The following is a 12,381-nucleotide window of genomic DNA, read 5'->3' as shown; positions in this document are numbered from 1 at the left end:
TATTCATCAGGGGTCATCCTGCTTGACAGTAGTTTATTCAGTAGTCAGGTGTGCAGGGTAGCCTCTCTTCTTACTGAGTCTTGGAAAGATTATCTGCATTACTTAAAAGAAAAGCAGAATAGACAGTTGAACCTATTATCTGAGCTGTAGTTGTGGAACAAAATTATTCCTGTATTCGGTTCTAGGTCAGAATCCTTAAAAGAAAATAAAAAGATAAACCCTTCAGAACTAAACAGTATTTCATAGAACAAAAATCTCTAGATAAATAAGTAAATAATAAAATCAGCTTTCCAGTGTAGTCTCTCTCTGTAAGAGACCTTTGATGGAACATTTAGTACAACGGATAGAACATTCCTTGATGCAATTTAATGAAATTAAATCTTGCAGGTTCCACATATAAATGTTATATCTGGAAAATTATTTTATATTCACTATAAGAAGAGATAAAAAAAAAATAAAAAAGTATTAAAGTGGGCAGAAAAGGGAAAAAAAAAGTAATTGAAATACCAACAAAAGAGTTTTAAGTCAGATCAGAGTTGAATCAAACATATAGAAGTTCAAAGACAGAGTTTTCAGTTCTAACTGTTGCCTATATATAAAGTATATTTACATATGTATGCAAATTCTTGACTGGGTATAGATTTTTTTTATATATATTATTTTGAAATTTGCTTTATATTGAATTGTGAAAGGAAGAAACAAACAAAAAACAACAACAACAAAACAGACTTCCATTTTGCTTGGCTGTGCTTACAAAGCATCTGATCTGACATGGTGCTGCTGACTGAGATAAAGAAGGTGAGTAACCTCTTTGCCACCAATGTGCACAACTTTTGAATTCTGAGCTAAATCCACTTCAGATTAGAATTTTGGCTGCATTGGAGACCAACATATTTTCATATAACTGTGGCTAAAAGGAGTATGATACCCAACGTTTGAACAGCTATAGTATTCAGTTAAGCTTAGGTCTTCTGTAAGTTTTCTGTGAGTTTCCATTTAACCTCGAGTTTGCTAGTTTTCCTCTTCCCACAGTGTGCTTCTTTTTGCTTTCTTTTCTGTGTGTGTATGTGTGAAGTCCTAATTTTTATGTTCTATCAGTTTTATTTTTCTAGGCAGACTAAATGGGTATACTTCTGCAAAGAAAAATGAATATTCTTTGATGGAAGTGGAAAATATTTTTCAGTTAATATCTCACTGCCATCTACTGTGCATGTTGTAAAACTGCACTGTGGAGAAAGCTGTGTTTCAGATGTAAGACTACTCTTAGTCACTTTGCTCTGAAGTTGAGGAAAACTCCTCTGAACTCTTAGTAGATTGTGACATATAAATTCCATTCTTTGTGTAGGAATCTATCTCATAATTAGATGACAATGTCTGATGATACTCAATATTGTCTAGAAGAAAAGAACATCAGATTTTAGTTTTGCTTAAGTAGTTTTCATTCAGGTCGTATGAAAAGTAGATACGTACTTTTGGGAGGAAAAGGGTACCTCACTTTACTTATTCTTGCCCTAAATAATAAAAACTTTCACTTCTTAGTGGATATGTTGAAATAAAAAGAGCTAGTGGGACTGAGATACAGAAATTTGGGACACAGATTTATTTATTTATTTATTTATTTATAAGTCAATAAATTATTTTTTTGTTTATTTTTATTTTTTAAATTATCTTTCATCTCTGTCTGGCAACATAAAAACACCAGTTATATGCAGTGTTGTGTGTAGGATAGGATATAATAATTTACCCTAAATTGTGAAATGATTAAGTTGAAAATAAGATGTCAGAATTCTGACTGTCAGGACCTGAATAAGATATCACACAAGTTAGCTCTGAATTACCAAGCTTTTGTACCAATTTATGTAGAAATTACAAAGTCTATTCAAGGCAGAAATTTCCCTGGTTTTCATCAGGAAAGCTCAGATCAAACAGAAAAGAATGTGCAAAAATCATCTAAGTATGCCTTTTACATAAGGGAACTCATTTTCATAGTCTATTATTGTAAAAGCTTTATTAATTTCAATAGGCCACAAATATGTATAATTTACATCATTAACTATTAGTATTGTATGAAAAAGTAAAAAGTAAAACCATTAGGTTTGCAAAATCAAGTACTTCAAAGCTGAAGAAATGCCTTCATTTCCTCCTTCTTCATATCAGTTATGTTACAGTATAATTAGATTTTTTTTTTCTTCTATTTTTACTCAGTAATTGTTCTGAGGCCTAGTTTGCTCAACATTATTCAATCCTTAGAACATTAAATGACTTTCATAGAACATTCATGACTTTTCTAAGGTTTTCATTGTTCTCATATTTCAGTGCTTTGCAAATATTAACCCATGTTTATAAAATCTGATATTTTGGGATTAGAAATGGTGGCATGGGAAGATTATATACTTTATGTGATTATAACATCCTAACATCCTTTCTGGTGTCTTCTGAGGCAAATGTGTTTATGTTAAGACTTCAAACAACAACAGAAATTCAACCAGGAGAATCAGGCACTGTTTTCTGACACTTGTCCCCTTCTGTCCCATCTCCTCAACCCATTTGCCAATTTTTTATTTTTTTTTTCCTCCAGTGCCACCATCCAAGTCCCAATCTTTTTCACTCCCTGCCCAAAATGGCTATTTATTTTGGCTGACCTCTCCCTAGTCATTTTCTTTCCATAGAACACACTCAGCATAGACAATTTAAGCCTAAATTTGGTAATGTTAAAAAATAACCTTAGAGTAAATTCTTATTAGGAAAGCTGTCATTAACTCTAACATGTGATAAGGGTAGTGATGCCCATGATGTAAGGTTTGCTATGCTAAAGTTCATTGTGTTGTCTTCCTGTGGACCACTTGTCAGATTTGGTTTGTAAATCATACTTTAGACACACTTTAAGCTTGAGTTAGTAGCAGTGGGTATTTTCTTTTTTTCTTTTACTGAATGTATAAGTTGTCTTAACAATTTGTGTATGTGGCAGTTACAGTATCAGATAACTTTCATCCAACTCAAAGTACCAGGGAATGATTTTCTATTGGAGAAAAATTCCTGGACTGAATCCTTTGTTTGCTTGTTTGTTTTGTTTGTGTGTTTGTTGTTTGTTGTTGTTGTTGTTGTTGTTGTTGACTTGAGTGCTGTAACTTTTCCAGCTCACCCCGCAGAGGAGATGCTGCCACACTCAGGATCTTAATTAGAACTACATCTGTAGGAGAATGTTTTACAAGTATGCAACATTTGGCTCCTAAAAGGCCAAATGAAATGGAAGAAAAGATTAAAATATGCATTTAATGAGGTATGATATTATCCTAGGACACCACTGTGCCTTTACACTGCAGTGCAAATTCTGCATATGAAAATACTAGAAAGGACATTTTTAAGTCCCAATATTCTGTAGTCATCAATGGAAGAGGAAAATGTTTTAAATAAAGAGTGGAGTATTAGGCATTTTGATCTCTCTGAAATAAAATAATTTTTATATGAGAAGACTGAAAATTTGTGAGGGAATTACACTGTGAAGTAAAGATGCAGATTTTTTTTTTATTATTATTTTGTTAAATGTTTTAGATTGAAATCCTTACTGCCCTCATGTGGATGAAAACACATTTCATTTTCTCTGCCTGCTGAAACATGTTTCATTAGAAGATCTGTACGTACAACAGTATTTACACAGTAAATGAAGGACAATTTGGCCACTGAACTGATGCTGATGTCTGAGCCAAGGGCCTCAAGCAGTATGGCTGGGAGTCGGTAAATATATCTGCTTCCTTTTAATTCTGGAGAGTCAGGTGTGCCCTGATTGTTAAGAGTCTGCCCCCTAAATTCTGTATGGAGAAAGCCACTTTTGCAGCTGAGAGAAGTTGATGAAGGCTCCTTCTGAATCAAGTAACGTGTATCCTGAATTGACCAGAAGGGTCAATCCAGAAGGAACATGAAGTAGTTCCAAATCCCTTTCAGCTCAGGGTAGGAGACAAGCCAGGGAACTGAGCACGAATCTCTAATATAGCAACATGCATCTGCTTTAGGAGCAATGATAATGAAGTGGTAAAAAAGCAACAACATAAAAAGGAAAAATGTATTTCACATATTGACAAAGTTACTCACAGCTATTACTCTATGGTGTATAGACAATTGCTGTGTATATTAGCATAAATACTTTTTTTTTTTTTTTTTTTTTTTCCAGGAATTGATGTTGGAATTACAATATTACCTAGATGTTATTACACCTTTGCCTGTATATTATTATACCATTAGAAATTGTGTTACATTATTGTGTTGCAATAGCGTTTCACTGCACAGCATATTGGTTGACCATACACATACCATAAACAAGTAGTCAAAAAAAAAAAGTTTAATGAATAACACTGTAAAGATCCAGATGATTGTGATAATATAAATTGTAAACAAACAAACAAAAACAAACAAACAAAAAACCAATCATTTACAAAGCAAACAACAAAACCAAATTGTATAACATTGAAATAAAGGATTTGATTGATTGTTGAAATAAAGGATTTGATTGATTGTCTTTGTCAGTCTTGCTTCTGTGCAGAACTGTGAGATACAGAGTGATAGATAAGCTTTTTAAGGATTTTATTTGCTAAATAACTGAACACCAAATTTAACTATATTTCTGCTCTTTCTTAGGCCATATGCATATTTCAGTGTTTACACATGACTGTACAAAGTATTAAGCATATTTCTCTAAACTATGTTCTGAGCTGACTCAGATAATAAAAATTGAGGCACTCTTTTTTTTTTCCTTTTTCTTTTTTTTTGTTTTTAGGGAGTTTGTGATAAAAAATGCGTATCAAGAAAAAGTTAGTTAGCTCGTTAGCATGCAAGGGAAAAGCCAGTTGAAATAGAAACAGGAATACAGTAACCTGAACAGCTCATGCTCAGATATCCTGCCCTTTGACTGAATTATTTGTATTTGCTCCCACTGCTGTTCATACCAAGGTCTTCCAAGGATATGTTGTCTGCAGTAATAAAATGAAGATTGAAAATCAGATCTGATGTGGAGGCCTATAACTTGGAAAGGGGAAACAAAGCCCATGGCTATCTGCCAGCTGACAGGCAGGCGTGTTATCGCTAGAGATGATGTGATGTCACTTAAAGAGATGCTGGATGCAGATCCCAGGTGCTGCGCTCAACGATCTGCTCCCTAGGGCTCTGTTTCTGATAAGGAGGGTTTTATAGGCTATGTGGACCAGGATTACTATCTCGGATATTGTCAGTCAGTGTCCTGTACAGTAATGCTGTAACCTGCTATTGATGGAAGAGAGCTAGAGCCAGGCAGGGAGGAAATGCTGGGCTGAGTAACAGGCTGTGGCAGAGCCTGATGTGAGGCCCCAGTGCCTCCCAGGACATGTGGAGGGGGACTGTAGGGTTTTTCCCTTTCTAGCAACCCTATTTTTACACAGTCTGGGCTGTATAGGTTTCAGCAGTTATTACAAATAACTTCATCACTCTTACTCAAAGGAGTGGCTTGCTTTTCTGGCCCATAGTGGAGGCTTTTGCAGAGCAAGGCTAGTCCAGCTTTCTTATCCACTCCGCTCCCTCTGAGGGATGGCAATCCACACAGTGGAGGTAAAACCTGTCCTTATGTTCCCCCCCTCTTTCTCTTCAGACAACTTGTCCCAAGCCAGGATTTCCTTCTGTGTCTAGTGGCAAGTTCTGGATTAAAATAAACCACTGCTAATATCCACTCCTTTTCAACATGGAATGGGCTGCCCAGGGAAGTGGTGTTCTCCATCCCTGGAGGAAATATGTAGATGTGACTCTTACTGTGGACATGGATTAGTGACAGGACTTGCTACGTAATGTTGGACTAGATGATCTTGGAGGTCTTTTCTAACCTAGATGATTCTGTGTTTCTATGATAACAGCCCAAGCAAACCTAAGAACAGCAGAGTCTCAAGGGAGAGAGGTCCTTGGAGGCAGGGCTTTTGCTCTCAGGATCAGGGAGCATGGCAAGACATGGAGGAGGGCACCCAAGTGTCACTGTAGACAAGGTCCACCACCCTGAAATGTCTCCTGGAGTGGAGGGAGCTGCTGTCATGTTTGCTGCTGGTACCCAGGGAAGGTCTCCTCTGATGGCCGTCCTCACCCTGTGACCCTGCTGTTGGGGAACCTGGAGAGTTTGGCTCTCAGATCTTCTCTGGGGATCTGCTTTCTGTATTGTGTTCTTCAAAAGAAGCCTGTAGCAAGACATTCAGAAGTTACTATGGTTGACTATGCTTTTGCTGACAAAATCAGGACTGTAATTGAAGTCTGAATTTAATAAAAGTTATCATGCATGGGGACCTCAGCAACATATATTGTTTGAACTCTCTAGTCTTTATAGTCACTACTTTTCTGCTAATCTCTAATCTCTGTTGTATCCTGGTAGCAATATGGGAACTGATGTTTAGCCAAGGAAAACTGTTCATATTCAGTTTTCTGGTTAAAGTGACAGTTGCCATATGGGACTGTGTTAGCATTGCCAGTCATCTGGATATTGTCTGTGTAGTTTAGTATTGTCCTGAAAATAATAAAACTTATTATGTACAACACAGCACCTGAAATTTAGTGAGCAAACAAAAGTCTCAATAACATGAGAGCAAGTTATGAGGCATGCAGGGCACCATGGTACTGCCGTTCCACAGGTTCCTACTGCAGGACATGTGTAAAAGGTGAGTTGCCTTCATGCAGGCAGACAGATGGCAGTCATTTTACCTGTCAGAGTTTTCAGAGGAAAAATAATAGAACCTGTTACTACCTGAAACTTGCAGTAAACTCTTACTTTAGTTTTCAGGAGGACATTGTAGATAAAATTAGATGTTGCACTGACTGGAAATGATATTTCTTTTAACTGCATGTTCTGTACAGTGCAAAACTTCACAATGTGAGATCACTGTGCAAACTGTACAGCAAAACTCTGGTAAAGTTCTGGTGGTCTTCTGACTAACAGGATTGTCACTTGTTTCAGTTCGTTTTTTTTCCCTCATCTGCTACTTCCTTAATAATATTTCAAAGACTCAGGTGAAAAAAAAAAAAAATTATATTTAAAATGCAATACAGAATGCAATGTTCAACTATATATTCATCCCAGTTCTGATGTCTTGCAATATACCAACTAATAGAATGACAAAACAAAATTGTGATATGGAAATTTGTGTAATCAAAACCATCTTGTTGTAATGCCCCTTTGTGTCAAGTGTTACTTCTCTCTGACCTCATTAGGTGTGCCTAGTCATTAGATACAGTGTTACTAAAGAGTTTTAACTTAAAAGCGGCTTTGATTAATGATTGGTTGGACTGAAGTTTTACTTTGTAGGATTAACTAGATTTAAAAATGGCAAAATGCCATAGTAGTATTAATGCCAGACTTTAACGAGAAGCAGAAGTAAACTCCAAGGACCCTTGTGATTTTAATATGGGCTAAACTCATGTTCTCATTACCTTAATGTCCTGTCCTGTTTTAAAAGCCAGTATTGTAATAATTCATAAAGAATAGTAGCATAGGCAGCAGATTAACAGATTACAAATATGTAATCTTAAATATATATCCCTATGTGTTTAATGAATCATATTTTTTTATGATTTTAGAATCAGATTAATTCATCCCTATTATCAAATAGAGAAAAAAAAGTCATACTCATTTGGGCCTTTATTCTTTTAGTTAAAAAAGAATGTGGAAGTAAGTCAAAGTCATACTAGCAAACATTTATCCCAATTAATAATGTGCTGTCATTGTACTTAAAAAAAAAATCTTCACATTTTTGTGTTATCAGCTATATGAAATTTCTTTTTTGTTTTCTTACATTAATTTACTTTTCTTGAAAGTTTAGAGTTGACACCTCTAGAGATTAATGTCATTTTTTCTCCATTGATCACATATTTCAGTGTGTCATACTGCCAAGAAAACACAGACCACTCTCACTCAAGACAAAATTCAGTCATCTCCTTAAATCCTACTAAGGTTTATAGAATTTAAGTATACATAAAAGAGTTAACACAATGCTGAATTAAGATTGTTCTGTTTATTTATTTATTTATTTATTTATTTTCATGGGATCTTTGCTAAATTAGTCAAAAGGCATTGATTTATTATTAGAGGTGAACAGCAAAAAAATCTTTCTCCTTTCAGGAACTCTGAGAATCCCTGAGAATCTCAGATTTTTTTCCTGTATTGATCCTGATTTCATGATTTTGGTTATTTTTCAGTGAACTTACAGTAACAGAAAGTGCATAATGAATTTTGTGTTTCAGCACAATAATGTACTGTGAGAATTAGGCAGTGTGTGCTAATCATCAGTAATAGCAGTTCTTTACATAGGCGGCATTCCTTCTGCCAAAGCATGTAGGACTACCTCCAGCCAAATACTTGGGCTGCAATGCCTAATTTCTCATGTAAATCAGGGATATATTGGACTTGACTTAAATAGGATTACTCACTCAAGCAAATTTACGCAAGGGTATAAGGCATGTATCCAGCTTTTAGTGAGTTAGAGTCTACGTACTTATTTGGCTCTGGGCCCTAGGCACTTGCATAACATTGCTTGCATGAATTATCCCATTAAACCAAGACGCACATAAACATTATTACTCATACCAGCAAAACTGTGCATGTGGACAAGTGCTGACAGTTGGGGATCCTGCTTCCTCTTGTACTGTATTGAAAAGTTCTGTTTTCACTGATGATCAAAGCTTATTAACCGAGCATTACATCTGCAGTCTCCATCAGTAATTTCTGTGCCACTGAGTTCTTTGTCTACATTCTAATATTGCCTTGCATTCTTTACTTAATTGGCTCATCGATATTTTTTTCTATTTATTTATTTATTTATTTGTTTATTTATTTTAGGAAGAAGGGCAACAAAAACAAAGGAGAAAAAAAAGAAGAAAAAGAATTTGATGGAGAGGGCTCAGAAGCAGCACAGCATCTTTTTAGCTACAGATAAAACAAGCCAGTAAAGACTTGATTTTTTTTTTTTTTTTTAATATATTTTTGCGAAGTGCACAAAAGCTGCTATATGCTCCTGCCCATGGATGCACTACAATTCAGCTGCTTTAACAGTATTGGTGGCAAATAACTTGTGAAAAGAAGCCCACAAGCTTGTTTGTTTTATTTATATATTTTTTATTTTATTTTTTTGTCTTATTTTTGACCTGAAGACTTCAAGGTCAGGAGCGCACTGAGTTGAATCAGTGGAAGTGGTGCTGAAGTGTGTCAAAGATATTGTACTGAGTGCTTGGTCAACATGTTGACTCTGAATGGAAGCAGGAAAGAAACCTACGTATCACCATTAGGCGGACTTGTGCATATTTAAATAAAAAAAGGAAGTCTTGGAGGTGTAGGTACTATTGCATTTATGTCCTTTTTTCCCTATATTTGTACATTTCAAGATTAAATGGGTATGACTTACCTACTTAGTGTTAATGTGCATTGTTCTCATCACCTGCTACATTGAAACAGTTGTATAATAAAACTGCTTTAAAACAATATAGCACAGGAATTACTGCTTAGAGTTATGGATATGCAACAGACCCTACGTGTACATATTATGCTGTCTACATATAAATGAACATATTTACTGTACATCTATGCATTTTTATGTATAATACTTTATACAGGTTTAAAGTTATGTCCTGTTGGTTCTAGTAATATACTTTAAAATAACCCAGTAAATGTTTAATTTTTACTATGTTTTAAGTATCTTTTCATGTTTCTCAGTAGTTCCAAACTGGATTTTTTTTTTTTTTCTCATTTGTAAAGCACATTCAAATGGCTAAACTACCTTGTACTGACCCTCACAGCGGACAGTGGAGTGTCAGCTCTGAAGTAGACTTACCAGACTAGTAAAAAAAAAGTCTATTTTGTACTCCTATCTCATCCCCAGTGTATTTTGTCTAAGAAAAAGAAGAGTAACTTTTTAAAGATGAGGCATAATGATGATAGATGTTTTGAGTATTGGGAAAGAATTTTTTTTCAGAAGTTTTTGGTATCTAAGATTATATATGTAGTTTTTCAAATATGATGAAATGATTTATTTCTTAGTCCTGATCCAGTCAGATACAGCAATTGAACACCTGAGTACAGAGAATCAAAAGAAAAACACTGTAAGATCAGTCATTCAAAAGTATATCAAGCACCAGTCAATATCCCAGAACTGCCAGTTACTTGTAGGTATAGCAAATTTAATCTGCATCTGGGTTGGGGAAGGGGGGGCAGGGGGATGTCTGTAGAAAGTTAAAATGGCTCAGGATGTCTAATTTGGTAGTCTTGCATTATTGGGCTTGTATTTGAGGAGATATTTGAATATCTGCTTGGAAAAGCCCACACTAAAATTGCTGTCACTTGTGTTGTCAGAGTATTTATTCTAGTTCTCGGACTAAACCTTGCATCACTATCTACACAAACCAAGGTGTGGTATTAAAACTATTTATATTTAAGTTGTGACAGGTCTGTCTAACATGTTTATCCTAACAAAAGGACCATTCCTTTAAACAAAAATCTAGGAATCTGTTGTTTCCATCCCCCACTCCTGTACTCACTTCTGAGCTAGGATAATACTGAATGTATTGGATGCGCTGCTCGTATAGGCTCCACAAAGAGCCATTGCTCAGCTGTGGCAGTTAGCAAGCTATTGAGGGAGTCCATCTCTCCCAGGCATGGGTATTTGGCCTTATTAACATAAAGAGAAATGACTGTCTGGAGCCCATCCCTCCCAAGGATTGACATCTGGCTCAGTTAATGTCAGAATGATTCTCTTCACCTCTTTTGTTGGTTTGAAACAGTAGGTAAGTGGGTCCGCTGCAACCGCTTGCCAGAAAAGAGGGAGTAGAGGGGAAGGTGCTGTCTGAATGCTCTCTCACTGTGATCAAGTCCATAAAGCTTCTGTCTGACCTGGCTTAAATTGTACTTGCGTTACTGCACACGTGGAGTCCCAGTGTTCTCCAACAAAGAAAAAAGTAAAAGAGACCACAGAGCCCTACAAATCTCTCTTTGAGATATACTTTCAAAAAATCCCACAGATCTTATTTTTAGTTTTATGGGTTGTATGCTTTATGAATAAACTAGGGAAATAAAGCACCTATAAGCACAAATATATTCATACTTACCTAGGACACGTTGCTAAAAATGTGCAGAATTTAGATACGTACAAACATTCCATGAAACTGCTTGTGGACTTCCACTTAACCATGAGGTTTTCACCTTTCATTTAGAATATGCTCATATTTACCTAGAACATAATAATGTTAAGGACAGTAAGATTGTTCTGATCCTGGGCTGCTATTTTGGACTTTAAATGCTCACCTTAAAATAAAAATAATAATAATAACAATAATAGAAAAGGACAATAAGAATTGTAGCTGCCTTTTTGCTTACTGGTTATCAAATTTGGCTGTAAGTGCAGTGAATACCTTCGTACCATCCTTCTAGTAGTGGTTACATATACTGTATTAGTATTTCCATGTCATGGAAAGAATGCTACAAAATACAATAAAATGTTGTCACAAGCTTCTGACTAAAATATTTTTGGTCCTTTTTAATTCAAGGAGTGCCTTCCTTCAGAATAGCATGCAAACAGAAAAACTGGAGAAGGTGTGTGGGTGCAGATTTTCTCACACTGAAGTGGAAAATATGGAGGTTTTCCAAACAGATATGGTTTTGTTGATATTTACAACATGCTTGAAAAGGATACAGGCAATATACATTAGAAACACATTGATTTCTTTTTTCCTAGTCATCTTCATATACGGATTTTCCTTGAGAGTATAGACACAGGAAACTCATCTCTAAGTAACAAGTGCCCTCATGTGGTTTCTTCTTTGACCTTTTTATCTTGCTTTTGCACAGTAGATTCTATAAAAGCACTCACAATGTTTGAGATGTCATAAGATCATACTTCTCTTGAATTTGGCAAGGATCTTGATAGACCATCTGGTCCCAGTCCCCAGTTGAAAGAGGGCTGACTTCAAAGTTAAATCAGATATGTCTGAGGTGGAGGATTTCACAACCTTTTTAGTCCCTGTTGCAGTGTTTGACCACCTTCACAGGGAAGTTTTCTCCTTTTGTCCAATAAGAATTTTGTCATTGTGATTTTTCTGTCTGTTATTATTCATCCTGAACTCAGTCTCTTCTCTAAACCCTGTTCAGGCAGCTGAAGACTGCAGCTAGATATCCCTCTAGCATCTTCTTCAGGCTAAATAACCATAGATTACATTTTTTTTCCTTTTCAGAGCTGTCACTGCCTTTTGAATCCAGTTGTTTCTTTAAATACCAGAAGGATTTGGAGCCGTGGAGCTTCTATCTTCACATTGTTTGTATGGCTCTACTTTAAACATTAACTATTGGAAATTATTTTAAACTAGGAAAGATTCAAATTAGCAGGATAAATAACTTCCCGT

At 35.7% G+C, this 12,381-nt stretch overlaps 1 protein-coding gene across 3 annotated transcripts in view; it reads left to right on the top strand.

Annotated features, from left to right (window-relative positions):
- Nucleotides 1–11,490, top strand: part of RSPO2 (R-spondin 2) — a 110,952-nt gene extending 99,462 nt beyond the window's left edge. For all 3 annotated transcript variants that reach the window (XM_035318964.1, XM_035318963.1, XM_035318966.1), the window contains exon 5: nt 8,834–11,490. In XM_035318964.1, the coding sequence (XP_035174855.1) occupies nt 8,834–8,943 (110 nt within the window). In that variant the 3' untranslated portion in view covers nt 8,944–11,490. The remainder of the gene's footprint in view (nt 1–8,833) is intronic.
- Nucleotides 11,491–12,381: the final 891 nt, after the last annotated feature.

The sequence above is a fragment of the Oxyura jamaicensis genome, chromosome 2, assembly GCF_011077185.1.
Source record: "Oxyura jamaicensis isolate SHBP4307 breed ruddy duck chromosome 2, BPBGC_Ojam_1.0, whole genome shotgun sequence".
Classification (NCBI taxonomy): Eukaryota; Metazoa; Chordata; class Aves; order Anseriformes; family Anatidae; genus Oxyura; species Oxyura jamaicensis.
Note: the sequence above shows the minus strand (reverse complement) of the source record. Positions and strands in the feature narration are given on the sequence as shown.